Raw genomic sequence first — 14935 nt, forward strand, 5'->3', positions numbered from 1 at the left:
ACTATGTTTCACACCTCCATTGTCGGGGCGGCGGTTCGGGGCTGCGGCCATAAAGTCTCCGGCGCCTGTCGCGACGGCAATCCCCGAACACAGTGGTGGACACCGGAGGTAAGGGATGCCGTCAAGCTGAAGAAGGAGTTCTATCGGGCCTGGCTGGCTCATAGGACTCCTGAAGCAGCTGACGGGTACCGGCGGGCCAGACGGAGCGCGGCTCTGGCAGTCGCCACGGCAAAAATTCGGGCCTGGGAGGAGTTTGGTGAGGCCATGGAGGAAGACTTTCGGTCAGCCTCAAAGAGATTCTGGCAAACCGTCCGGCGACTCAGAGGGGGGAAGCAGTGTTCCGCCAACACTGTTTACAGTGGAAGTGGTGCGCTGCTGACCTCAACTGATGATGTCCTCGGGCGGTGGAAGGAGTACTTTGAGGATCTCCTCAATCCCTCCGACACGCCTTCCGTAGAGGAAGTTGAGGCCGGGGGCTCGGAGGGGGACTCGTCCATTACCCTGGCTGAAGTTGCTGAGGTAGTCAAAAAACTCCTCGGTGGCAAGGCTCCGGGGGTGGATGAGATCCGCCCCGAGTTTCTCAAGTCTCTGGATGTTGTGGGGCTGTCTTGGCTGACACGCCTCTGCAGCATCGCGTGGAGTTCGGGGACGGTGCCTCTGGACTGGCAGACCGGGGTGGTGGTCCCTCTTTTTAAGAAGGGGGACCGGAGATTGTGTTCCAACTATAGGGGGATCACACTCCTTAGCCTCCCTGGGAAAGTCTATGCCGGGGTACTGGAGAGGAGAATCCGACCGATAGTCGAACCTCGGATCCAGGAGGAGCAATGCGGTTTTCGCCCTGGCCGTGGAACACTGGACCAGCTCTATACCCTCACTAGGGTGTTGGAGGGTTCATGGGAGTTTGCCCAACCAGTCCATCTGTGTTTTGTGGACCTGGAGAAGGCATTCGACCGTGTCCCTCGTGGCATCCTGTGGGGGGTACTTCGGGATTATGGGGTTCGGGGCTCGTTGCTCCGGGCTGTTCGTTCCCTGTATGACCGGAGCAGGAGCTTGGTTCGCATTGCCGGCAGTAAGTCAGACCTGTTCCCGGTGCATGTTGGACTCCGCCAGGGCTGCCCTTTGTCACCCATTCTGTTCATTATCTTTATGGATAGAATTTCTAGGCGCAGCCAGGGAACGGAGGGTGTCTGTTTTGGTGGCCGCAGGATCTCGTCTCTGCTTTTTGCGGACGATGTGGTCCTGTTGGCTTCATCGAATCAAGACTTACAGCGTGCACTGGAGAGGTTTGCAGCCGAGTTCGAAGCGGCGGGGATGAGAATCAGCACCTCCAAATCCGAGACCGTGGTCCTCAGTCGGAAAAAGGAGGATTGCCCCCTCCGGGTTAGGGGGGAGCTCCTCCCTCAAGTGGAGGAGTTTAAGTATCTCGGGGTCTTGTTCACGAGTGAGGGAAAAATGGAGCGGCAGGTTGACGGACGAATCGGTGCGGCGTCCGCAGTAATGCGGTCATTGTACCGGTCTGTTGTGGTGAAGAAGGAGCCGAGTCGTAAGGCGAAGCTCTCAATTTACCGGTCGATCTACGTTTCCTACCCTCACCTATGGTCATGAACTCTGGATCATGAGCGAAAGAATGAGATCGCGGATACAAGGGGCAGAAATGAGTTTCCTCCGCAGAGTGGCTGGGCGCACCCTTAGGGATAGGGCGAGGAGCTCAGTCACCCGGGAGGAGCTCGGAGTAGAGCCGCTGCTCCTCCGCATCGAGAGGAGCCAGTTGAGATGGCTCGGGCATCTGTTCCGGATGCCTCCTGGACGCCTCCCTGGGGAGGTGTTCCGGGCATGTCCCACTGGGAGGAGGCCTTGGGGCAGACCCAGGACACGTTGGAGAGACTACGTCTCCCGGCTGGCCTGGGAACGCCTTGGGGTTCCCCCAGAGGAGCTGGAGGGGGTTTGTGGGGAGAGGGAAGTCTGGGGGGCTCTGCTTAGACTATTGCCCCCGCGACCCGGTCCCGGATAAGCGGAGGAAGATGGATGGATGTCTGCATGGTTTTATGTTCTGTCTGCATTATGCTATGTTCTTGTCTGCTGCGTTATCGGTAATCATGTTTGTATTAGTCTATGTCTAGTTCAGTATGTGCTTATGTAGTCTGTATGTGTGAATGTGCACTGTAGTTTTGCTCTAAACCGGAAGCAAATTCCTTGTATGCTCATGTATACTTGGCCAATAAAGCTGATTCTGATTCTGTAAGGGTTGTGATCATACACTTTCCATCTCCAACAGGAGAAGAACTCCTCAATTGGATTCAGGAAAGGAGAATATGGCGGAAGGAACACCACCCTGAAATGTGGATGATGCTCAAACCACTCACGCACCAGCACCGAACGATGGAATGGCACATTGTCCCAAACAACTACAAAATCTCGATCCATTTGCTTCTGGTCAACCTGCGGGAAGAGGATTTCATTGAGGGAGTTCAAAAAAATTTGTATCCTTTCGGCATCGTATGGCCCCAAGACAGCATTGTGTACCACAACACCAGTAGTTGAAATTGCGGCAGACATGGTGATGTTGCCCCCCCCCCGCTGTCCAAGGACATTGACTGTGGCACGATGGCCAATCACATTCCTCTCTCTTCTCCTTTTTTTTGTTGAGATTGAAGCCAGCTTCATCAATACACAGGTACTCAAAATGAGTAGCACTGCTATCCAACTCCAAAATCCTCTAGAGTAAAAAGAACACAAGGTACAATAAGTTAGTGTTTTTTTTTAAAGTAATGCCATTGATTGCAAAGTTTATACTGTATCTGTTGCGGAACAGTCTGGGTTCCCACTTTGACACAGCACTATGCCCAGAGACACCGGAATTTTTCCACTTAGAGTGGAATAGTATATAGACACATAAGATCCAGGAAAACAATATCTTTATATTTAGAGTAAAAGTGCAGTAATTGTGTGGCTTACACGTACTTGAACAAATTGGAATCGCAACTCCGTCACTCCGATAGAGTTCCTCTCAAAGGGCACTTTGTATACCTGCTTCATCCGGACGGCATTTCTCCTTACAACTCGATCAGTTGTAGCAAGACTGCATTGCTGAAAATTCTGGAATACTTGGTTGTCCTATATTATTCTTTAATGGATTTCTTTGAGGAGGATCATGTTGTTCTGGGCCACCATGTCAACAATGGCATGCTCTTGATCAACTGAAAAGAGTCTTGTTCGTCCACTCAAACAAATGACAGAGTTTTGCTTGTTGTGTTTAGCAAAATGGTACATAAATGTATGCTAAGACTTTGAGAATTCTTACATTTTCAGTTTTTTAGAATGGCAAGCTACAAGTATGTTCTTGTTTATGTAGCACCATATTTTTCAAGAGTAATTTCAGTTTCACTTTATTGTGAAGAGCGTTCATTTCACTGGAATGATGTAGAGTACTGAACAATATATACAAACAGGAGAGCTACAGAAGCAGCAATAATGCAGTTTTTCCGTGAACCAGTTGTATGTGTGTGTGTGTGTGTGTGTGTGTGTGTGTGTTTCCATGTTTTTGTGCATTCTAGATTCATGACATTAACAACACTTGTGTGGTCCACATTAGAATGTGCTTTTCCGAAATATTTAAATACCGTGCAGTTTTCATGCCATCCATGTGATGTGTATGACATAGGAAAAATTGTTGGAAAAAAATAAAGCAGAACGCTTGTAGTAAAGAAAAACTGAAACGTGGTGCATCCAAATTGTCTCTTGAAGTTGTAACTGCAAGTTGTCTCTTAACTGGACTTAATTGGCTTCTACCTGTGATTCATTAAAGTAATGACCACATTTTCTAAATAAAAAGTATCAGTGGATGTTATTCTTGGAAATGAGAGGCTTTTGGAGATGCACACTGCTGTGTGGCCCCCTTGTTGAATCAGTGCTAATAAACTGGTAATTGAAAATATCTTTTCAGCGACCTTTGCCTGGTGAATAAGACCCGATGATGGATATTTCATACTTTCAGTTGCAGTGTTGATAATTGCATTGTACCCTAACTGGATCTAGTCTGGAGTGTATTTTTGTTGCACTTCAACAACACGGATCGTATCTGCAATGTTGAAGCTGTATCCAGTTGAGTGTCATTGTGACGCTTGAATTCATGCTTTTAATAACCCATGATCTGTAACAGAAACAGGACACTAATTAACATACATATACATTATAATATGCAATGAAAAACATTACTAGCAATCCACTTGCAATTACCTGCCAATGGAGAATTATTCATTTAGCGGATGCTTTTCTCAAAAGCAACTCACAATGTTGAGCTACTTATTATTTATCCATTTATAGAGCTGGGTCACTTTACTGGAGCAATTTGTAGGGCAAAAACCTTGCTCAAGGATGTGATTGCTGAAAGTGGAATTTGAACATGTGACCTTTGGGTCCAAAAGCAGTAGCTCTAACTAAGATAACAGCTATCCCCAGTGCAACTTTATTGTGTCAGTACAGCAAGAGGGATTGAGAGCAGGAAAAATCAGCTTGACAGGCGAAGACCAAAAACATAGTGCCACCAACTGCCACAGTTCTAAAAGTGCACTTGTTCTGAGACAAACAATCCTCACTGGTTCTTGTGAACAGTGACTCTCTATGTGATTGGCCAGTTGGAGCCTACAGGTACTCACTCCAGAGCAGTACGGTACAGAAAACAAAGATTGTTAGGGTGTACAGTCTATGTTAGTGATACACACGTACACCGTTTCTAATGAATATAAATATGAAATTTAGTCATTATAATAAACTGTTACTGGGCTGAAGCCTTTGTTCAAGGTGCCTTACAGTGTTTTATTTATACAAATCACAGTATTCCTTTCGATGTTTCTGAATCAGATCCATGATATGAGTAACATGATTTTTTATGCAACTCAAATGAGTTACAATTTAAATGGGAATTAAAGCTTTTGTTTTCCGCACATCCGTTGAAATGTAATATAACATTTACTTTTCACAGAAAAAACCTTTCTTAAAGTTATCACTATAGAAAATAGACTCAAATTGTGTCAAGTAGTGCACATTAAAGCTTGGTGTCACGTTCTCCGCATCTGGCACCTCTGCGACACCTGCCGTTCCCTGATGGGAACGACTATAAAGAGGGAAACCGAGGAAGCCCGGACGCGGAACCTTGTTTTGCCTCCTTGTTTCCCTGCGAACCGTATTACCGAGAGACCCATTCCGACTTCGACCCTTTGCCTGTTTCTTCCTGACCACGTTCTTTGCCTAGCCCTTTCTACGACATTTGCTGATCGCCTGCCCCTCGCCTGCCCCTCGACTACGATTATGGATTCTGATTCGGCTTCCGTGCACGTCGATCCGAACACTCTGCACTTGAGTCCGTCCGCGCTACGCGCAACCGTGACAGAAGGTTCCGCCTGCTACCAGGACTCAGCAGAGTATGCGCAACTGCGTACAGCGCTCACCAAGCAAGACGAGTTTTTGGGAACGCATTCCCAGTCGTTGCAGCGCATACAAGAAAAGGTCGACGGATTAATCCAGGTTCTCCAAACCGGAGGTATTCTCAACCCCGCCTTCCAGGGTGCACCCGCGACTCCTGCTGAGCCTGTCCCGCCCGCACCCCCCGAGGCTTCGGGGACGGTCACAAGAATCGCGACCCCAGAGAGGTATGACGGTTCGCCCGATCAATGTCAGGACTTTCTGATGCAGTGCGAGTTGGTTTTTGAGTGTTCTCCGCGCATGTATCAGACGGACGCAGCTAAGATCACTTTTGTCCTGTCGTTGTTAACCGGTCCAGCCCGGGCGTGGGCCGCCGCTGGGTGGCGCACTCGCCCTAGAACTACCTATGACATTTTCCGCGAAAAGTTCGAAGCGGTTTTTGACTACCCGCACGCGGGACGCGCGGCGGGTAATTATCTCATGCGTCTCACCCAGGGAAGTAGAAGCGTGGCTGAGTACGCTCTTGAGTTCAGACCCCTCGCGGCCAAGAGTGGCTGGAACTCCCCTGCCCTCCTCACCTGCTTCTTCGAAGGGCTGAATCCCCGGATCCAGGACGAGCTCACGTACAGGGGTGAGGAGGGGGACTTGGACCGGTTTGTGGAGACAGCCATCACCATCGACAATCTTGGCAGGAGTCGACAACCCCTGGGGACCAGCCCAGCGGAGGACCGGCTCAAGAAAGAAGAAAGGAGATGGCGCCAGGTGGGGAGACTGTCTCTATTGTGGGTCCCCAGAGCATCTCCGTGCGGCGTGCCCCGAGCGACCACCTCAGGGGACCTCCACAGAAACGAAGGCGAGTCCAGGGGAGCACCGGGGACAGCTAGGTCTGCCGGTGAGTCTTTCCTGGGGGGCAAGCCGGGTGCAGACGAACGCCCTCATAGATTCCGGAGCCGCGGGCTGTTTCATGGATGTAGGCTTTGCCCAAGCGCACCATGTCCCTATTAAAACATATGAAGTCACCCTGAGTGTGAAAGCCCTGGATGGTCAACCCTTGGGTGATGGGGTGGTTGATTCCTGGACGGCACCTCTCGTGCTCGAAACAAGTGCGTGTCACCATGAGAAACTCACCTTCTTTCTGATCCGAGCTCCAGACACCCCTGTCATTTTAGGTTACCCCTGGTTGGCACGACATGACCCCGTCTTTAGGTGGAGTACCAAGGAGCTGGTTTCTTGGGGAGGATCCTGTCATGCATCCTGCCTCACGCTTCCTTGCCGGGCCACATCGGTGGAAGGGGTAGAGGGCCTTCCCCCGCCGGTCATACCCCCGGACTATGAGGATCTACGAGAGGTCTTCAGCAAGGTCCGCGCCGCCGAACTGCCTCCTCACCGGCCCTGGGACTGTGCTATCGACCTCTTGCCAGGTACCACACCACCTCGGGGCGGGGTGTATCCCCTGTCATTACCGGAACAAAGGGCCATGCAGGAGTACATCAGGGAGGCCCTCGAAGCTGGTCTGATCCGGCCGTCAACGTCACCAGCAGCGGCGGGGTTCTTCTTTATCGGTAAGAAGGACGGGGGACTGAGGCCGTGCATAGATTACCGAGGGTTGAACGCCATAACGGTCAAGTACCCGCACCCCTTACCGTTGATTGCCTCGGCTCTGGAGGGAATCCATGGATCGACCTGGTTCTCGAAATTAGACCTCCGCAGTGCGTATAACCTCATCCGGATCCGTGAGGGGGATGAATGGAAGACGGCCTTCTCCACTTCACTAGGTCACTATGAGTACAGGGTCATGCCCTTTGGCCTAGCTAATGCCCCCTCAGTTTTCCAGGCCTTTCTCAACCATGTGTTGGGCGATTTCCTTCATCACTGCGTCATCGTCTACTTGGACGATATACTGATCTACTCGAAGACCCGAGAGCAGCATATCCAACAGGTCCGGGCGGTCCTCAGGCGGCTCCTACAATATCGATTGTATGTGAAGGCAGAGAAGTGTGAATTCCACCAACGCCAAATCTCCTTCCTGGGCTACATCCTAAGCCAGGAGGGAGTTTCCATGGACCCCAGGAAGGTGGGTGCAGTGACCTCCTGGCCTCGACCTACCACGGTAAGGGCGCTCCAGCGCTTCCTTGGGTTCGCCAATTTCTATCGTTGGTTCATACGTAATTTTAGCACAGTAGCCGCACCCCTTACCGCGTTAACTGCAAGCAAGGACCAAAGACTCCCTTGGGGGGCGGAGGCGGAGAAGGCTTTCCAGGAGTTAAAAACACGGTTCACCTCCGCCCCAGTGCTGAAACAGCCGGACCCTTCCTTGCCGTTTGTGGTGGAGGTCGACGCCTCCTCGGTAGGGGTGGGTGCAGTCCTGTCACAGCGGCAAGGGGACCCTCCCAAGTCGTACCCCTGTGCCTTCTTCTCCAGGAAGATGACCCCTGCCGAACGGAATTATGACATTGGGAACAGGGAACTCCTTGCTATCAAGCTCACGCTTGAGGAGTGGCGTCACTGGCTGGAGGGTGCGGTCCATCCCTTTGTGGTACTCACGGACCACCGCAATCTAGAGTACCTAGAGACCGCAAAACGGTTGAACTCCCGCCAGGCCCGATGGGCCCTGTTCTTCACCCGTTTCCGCTTTACTGTTTCTTATCGGCCAGGTTCCAAGAATGGGAAAGCTGATGCTTTATCGCGGGTTCATAACCCCAAACCACTGCCCCCCAACCCAGAGCAGATCCTACCCCAGGGATGCGTGGTGGGTCCGGTCCATTGGCAACTCCTCCAGGACATCCAAGAAGCCCAGGACAGTGAGCCAGAACCGCCCGGGAGGCCAAACGACTGTGTGTATGTCCCCAGTTCCTTCCGCGCAGCAGTGCTGAAATGGGCCCATGAGGCTCCGGAGGCCAGGCATCCCGGGATCCGCTGTACCTTACCCGTAGTCCAAGGACGGTTCTGGTGGCCCTCACTGTCCGACGACGTCAGGGACTTCGTCCAGGCCTGTGCCACCTGCGCTCAGACCAGGACCCTGCCCGAAAAGGCAGCAGGTCTCCTACAACCCTTGCCTACGCCGACCCGACCCTGTACCCACGTGGCGCTGGATTTCCTAGTGGACCTCCCAGTCTCAGAGGGTAAGACCATGATCCTTTCCGTCATAGATCGTTTCTCTAAGGCTTGCAGACTGGTGCCCCTTCCGAAGTTGCCCACCGTTCTCGAGGTGTCGGAGGTCCTATTCGAGCAAGTCTTTAAACTCTACGGACTCCCCGAAGACATTGTTTCCGATCGAGGTCCCCAGTTCACCTCTCGGGTATGGAAGGCCTTTTGGAGCCGGCTCGGAGTGACGGTCAGCCTTACATCATGATACCACCCGGAAGCCAACGGTCACGTAGAACGCTTGCAACAGGATGTTGCAAGGTTTCTCCGAGCCTACTGCTCCCAAAAACCCCACCACTGGGCTCGCTACCTGGCCTGGGCAGAGTATGCCCACAACTCCGCGCCTCATACATCCACAGGTATGTCGCCCTTTCAGTGTGTGTTAGGCTACCAACCTGTCCTGTTCCCTAGTGAGACCTCTCCAAGTCCTGTTCTGGCTGTGGAGACATGGCATAACGAGAGCACCCGCGTCTGGAGGACGGTCCGGGCCCACCTGCTCCGCAGTGCGGAACGCCACAAACGTCAGGCTGACCGGCACCGGCGCACCCTTTCGTTCTTGCCTGGACAAAGAGTTTGGCTCTCCACCCGAGACCTTCACCTGAAGACCCCCTCCAAGAAACTCGGGTCCCGCTACATCGGCCCTTTCAAGGTAGTACGTTGTGTCACGCCGGTTACCTGCCGCCTTCAGTTACCTCCTGACCTCCGAGTGCACCCAACATTCCATGTTTCCCTCCTGAAACCGGTTGGGGTGTGCTTACATCAGCCACCAGTAGAAACCACACCACCGTCAACACTACCCCTCGCAGGGGACGATGTCTACACGGTCCGAGCCCTGCTAAACTCCCGCCGACGGAGAGGTCAGCTACAATATCTGGTGGATTGGGAGGGGTATGGTCCGGAGGAGCGTTCCTGGGTAGCTGCTTCGGACATCCTGGACCCCGACCTGGTGGCCGCTTTCCATAGGGACCATCCCGAGTGCCCGGCTCTGCGCCCCCGGGGGCGTCCTCCTTCCCGGCCCAGGGTGTCCAGAGCCGCCCGTGGAGGGGGGGGGGTACTGTCACGTTCTCCGCATCTGGCACCTCTGCGACACCTGCCGTTCCCTGATGGGAACGACTATAAAGAGGGAAACCGAGGAAGCCCAGACGCGGAACCTTGTTTTGCCTCCTTGTTTCCCTGCGAACCGTATTACCGAGAGACCCATTCCGACTTCGACCCTTTGCCTGTTTCTTCCTGACCACGTTCTTTGCCTAGCCCTTTCTACGACGTTTGCTGATCGCCTGCCCCTCGCCTGCCCCTCGACTACGATTATGGATTCTGATTTGGCTTCCGTGCACCTCGATCCGAACACTCTGCACTTGAGTCCGTCCATGCTACACGGAACCGTGACACTTGGAAACCATGACTAATGATGTAGAGGCACCAAGGCCTTTTTTTCCCCATTGCAAACACAGGGTTATGTTTCAAAGTGAGACAGTCTTAAAGTCTGATTTGTTACAATCGTGACAGTAACAGGTGTAACACGACTACTTTTATTCAGTTTTGCCGTTTCTTCTAATATACAGGAACTCTTCTTAAAAATCTGACCTTCAGCTAGTGAACAATACCAGACTGAAACGTTTTCAGTACTTTTCACTACAGTCATGGACATTACAGTACACCCTTATGGGGGTTACTTCACAATGTGTTTTTGCTGTACTGAGACCAGAATTAAAAATGGAATAAAAATCAGATGGACACAGTATTTAGAGTGATCAAGAGACTTTGTTTTATTTTAGTTGATCCGTCGTGTCTGCAGTGGAGTGGAATTTAAGAAGGAAGGCTCGTATCTGGAATGCTGAGATCCTATCCAGTAGACTGTCCTTCACACCGCTTAAATTTCTGCTTTTACTGATTCATAATCTGTAACAGAAAAAGGCCGCTTGTTAAAACTCAGAAACATTATATTGCGCTACGAAAAACCTCAATAAAATTAAAATATTTCCCTTCCAACTACATTTTAAAAATTAGATTGCATCAGTTAGATATGACTGTATCAATTAGATATGGTAAAATTGACTATAGAAGTAATTTTAGATCATTTAGCTTTCTGTAACAAATCACTTGCAGTTGTGTGCCTCATCCGTTTAGGGTTAGTACTTTGATCAAGGTGGTAGGGGAGGAGGGTGAATCACACCAGAGACCTTCAGCTTGGTAGAGGCTGACTAAAAACACGGTGCCACCAACTGCCACAATTCTAAAACTGCACTTGTTCTGAGACAAACAGTTCTCATTGGTTCTCGCGAACAGTGACTCTCTGTGATTGGCCAGTAGGAGCCTACAGGTACTCACTCCTTCCATCCAGGTGGTGTACGCCGAGACTCGGGTGAAAACGGTGGGTTTCCTCAGTGTGTTGCAGCCAAGGGCGGACACAAAGCTGGTCACACCATGGACATAGTAGCGTCCATTGACCTGACAGTTCAGTGGACCGCCAGAGTCACCCTGAAGAGTAACAGACCTTGAGTTAACAAAAGGCACGTTTTTGGATATCTCATTTTGATCCTCAAAACTTGAATCACACCGTTTGAGATGCATCACTAGAATTTTAACACCTTTAAAATATTTACATACACACACACACACACATTTTCGGAACCGCTTGTCCCATACGGGGTTGCGGGGAACTGGAGCCTACCCGGCAAAACAGGGCGTAAGGCCAGAGGGGGAGGGGCACACCCAGGACGGGACGTCAGTCCGTCGCAAGGCACCCCAAGCGGGACTCGAACCCCAGACCCACTGAAGAGAAGGACCTGGTCCAACCCACTGCGCCACCGCACCCCCCAAAATATTTACAGATATGAATATTTCCCTTGATTTATCAAAAAAGTTATGTTTTATACTTTTGTTAATGTTGTAGTAATAAGGGCTGAGTCACCTGGCAGGCAGAGTCACTGCCGCCCCCTGCACAGACCATAGTGGTCTTAACAGTGCTGCCCCACCAGTCACTCCTGGAGCAGGTGCTGTAGTCCACCAGAGGCAGGTACGCCTGCTTCAAAGAGGCAGACAGCTGACCCCCACCTGCAGAGACCATTGCAGACACAGTCAGAGATGGCTAAGGTGTCACACAGTAAGAACAAATCTCGTTTCAAACATGCATATAGCACACGAAAACACACAGAATGCAGTAAACAGGTAGAATGACAATAAAAAATAAGGTTGTAAATCACCCAGGTAAAGTGTTACACTCACTCTGGGTGTAGCCCCAGCCTGTGACGTAGCAGGGGTTGTTGTTGGGCAGGATCTGACCGAATGGGGGCAGAGAAGCCAGCTGCACGTAGGAGTTGAGGGTGGCATCGAAGGACAGACGGAGCAGAGCGATATCATACCTGAGGGGAGGCAAATGAGCCATACGGGTGTTCAGATGATGAAAAAATAACCAAATCACCTTAGTGTCATTTACAGCGAGTCACATAAATACTCCATAAACTCATTTTTTTCTGGTAATTTTTGGCTACCAGGGTTAATGTTTAAGTGTTTGACCAAGATTCTTTACAGGTGACCTGCCTTCACTACCACTTATAATTTTTCGGATATCATGGGTAGGTAGGTACAGGCTCTAGAACTGAATTCATCTCATTTTGACCACTTGCACGGTTTTCACGGTAAAGGAGGCTATGAAAAATGCTGATCACTGTTTTCTTCCACAAACGACTGCTGTACCACTTCATCACTATGTACTGTGTTTTGACAGCAGAACATGCAAATTTTGAGTTGAGTTTTGACTAATTTTACTATAATTAAGCAAAAAAAGGTCCTACAGTACTTCTCAAATTTTAAGTGAGAAAAGCTCGCCTGGCTTATCCACTCACCCGTTGGCGAGACTGTTGGGGTTCCAGTTGGGGTGTACGTAGAAATTGCTCACAGCGATCGCCTGCTCTGTGCCCTCACTCACATATATGTTGTGATCGCCAAGAACCACTCGCCAAGTCTTTGTTCTAGAGAGCAGTAGGGTACAGAAAACAGAGATTGTTAGGGTGTACAGTCTATGTTAGTGATACACACATGCACCATTTCTAATGAATATAAGTATGAACTTTAGTCATAATAGACTGCTACTGGGCTGAGGCCTTTGTTCAAGGTGCCTTACAATGTTACAATAATCACAAGTTACAAGTATATTCCCTTTTATGCAGCAGGGTATTTGTAAAGGAGCAACTCAGGATAGGCACTTTCCTCTTTCTCTCTAAAGAGTTGTTCATAGAGACCACTGGATGCATGGTCCAAACCCAATACACTGCACAACCAAAGTTACAACACACCAAAGTGCTGCCGTAAGTCTTTTAGGACATGCCAGCTTAGGCCCCAAACTCACGTGTCCACACAGTGGGCAGCTGTCATCACCCAGCCTCTCCTGACCAGAGAACCTCCACAGGCATGGAAGTACCAAAAGTAGAGAAACCGATACTGAAGGGAGACCTGAAACACAAAGCAGGAAAAATCCATCAGGTACATCATAATTAACATATGGACCATAAATTAACACATAACTGTTGAGTTAAATGAGCCTCACCAAAAGGGGCTAAACCTTAGTCTCACTTAAAGAGGACAGTATAGCAAAAGCATTATTTTCTAATGACAAAAAAAAAAAAAAAACTGACGAATGCTGAAATTGACAAAAACATTCAACACCGTTATGTGTCATACCTGCCAGGGCCAAGCATGGGGTTGGGCTTCACTACCCCCCACAACCTTATCTTGCAATGCTTCCATGTATTGGGGCTTTACATTTTGCTCAGCAAGCACTGGGGAAAACCAAAAGACAGTCAATATTAGAACAATGTGAAAACTATCGTGAACCTTGCAAGAAATTGACTAAGATTAGTCAAATGGATTTAACTATGCATACCGATAACGTGACTGAGTGAAAAACTTTGCTGTGGAAAAGACGGTTCTTACCCAGTGCTATGAGAGCACTCAGCAGTAGAAACTTCAGCATGTCTGCAGGCCTTCTGGACTCTGTGATGAGCTGGGATTTTCTGACTCACTGTTGTATCTGATCCTGGGAGCTCCATTTATATAGGTTGCTTATAATATTTGTGGAATGCGTGTTCTTGTTTTTAGTTATGTCAAAGCCAACTGGTTCAACTGGTCAAGTCAACTATTGCCTATGTGCAAGTGTGTTAGAGGACTCAGTCATTTTTCTAACATATATGCTACATAATACACACACACACACACACACACACACACACACACACACACACACACACACAAACACACACACACAAACACACATAGCCTGAAACCACTTGTCCCAAGCGGGGTCACAGCAAGCCAGAGCCTAACCCGGCAACACAGGGTGCAGGGTTAGAGGGGAAGGGGACACACCCAGGACGGGATGCCAGTCCATCCCAAGGCATCCCAATCAGGACTGGAACTCCAGACCCGTCCAAGTCCATCATGCCAAGCCACTGCGCCCCCTTATATACTACTGTATTTACTATATAACATATACTGTATACTATATACTACACTATAGTATGGTTTTCCTTGCACAAAACACAGTATTGTGCAAAGTCTGTGTGTGTGCAAAATCCATATTAATAACATTTTTGTGGTTCACAAAAATTAAAATGTGCGTTTGTAGGAATACACCAGTTCACAGACTGTGTTTTGTGTACAGACATGTTGTCCCTAATAAATCTATGGACATGAATTATTATTATTACCTGTTACTTGGCCAGGGCTTTTTCCAAGGTATCTGACATTTTTTTTATCTGACATTTATTTCTGACAAGCTTTTTATTTTTTTAAATGAAAGTATATTTCGATTTATGTGGCAGCACATTTCATTAAAAGAGTAATTTCATTCATTCATTCATTCATTCATTCATTCATTCATTCACATGCCATCATAAGCTCCGAACTCACTTGTTCACACAGCTGGCAGCTACCATCACGAAGCCTCTCTAGACCAGAAAACCTTCACAGGTGTGGTAGCACGAAAATATAAACAGGTACTGACAGAATACCTGAGTGAGAGAGCAGACGGAGGTCTCAGGTATATTACATTTCCATAATTATTCATTTGACTTAACCTCCAAAGTCAAGTACAGTACAATATAAAATAAATGCAAATTTCAAATATCAACAAAAAGTGACAGAGGAAAATTGAAGGTGAAAATACTGAAACTGACTAAAACACGGATCACTGGTGTGTGTTATAACTGTCAGGGTCAGGCACTGGGTGGGCCAAATTTACCTATGACCCCTTCCTCCACTGCATCAAAGTAATACAGCTGTGGCTTGGACTCAGCGAACACTGCAGAAAAGCAAGGGACATGAACTACTGCCATATTTATATGTTAAGAGGAAGGCTATGAAAGCTGCTGTT

At 49.1% G+C, this 14935-nt stretch overlaps 1 protein-coding gene across 1 annotated transcript; it reads right to left on the reverse strand.

Annotated features, from left to right (window-relative positions):
• Positions 1-10357: 10357 nt before the first annotated feature.
• Positions 10358-13574, reverse strand: LOC114909764 (elastase-1-like). The gene is made up of 8 exons (XM_029249557.1): positions 13498-13574; positions 13246-13343; positions 12914-13017; positions 12411-12536; positions 11791-11927; positions 11477-11619; positions 10894-11043; positions 10358-10464 (listed from the first exon to the last, which is right to left on the reverse strand). Exons 1-8 carry the CDS (start codon positions 13535-13537, stop codon positions 10450-10452), a joined length of 813 nt encoding a protein of 270 aa, XP_029105390.1. The 5' UTR covers positions 13538-13574; the 3' UTR covers positions 10358-10449.
• Positions 13575-14935: the final 1361 nt, after the last annotated feature.

The sequence above is a fragment of the Scleropages formosus genome, unplaced genomic scaffold (genome assembly GCF_900964775.1).
Source record: "Scleropages formosus unplaced genomic scaffold, fSclFor1.1, whole genome shotgun sequence".
NCBI classification, from domain to species: domain Eukaryota; kingdom Metazoa; phylum Chordata; class Actinopteri; order Osteoglossiformes; family Osteoglossidae; genus Scleropages; species Scleropages formosus.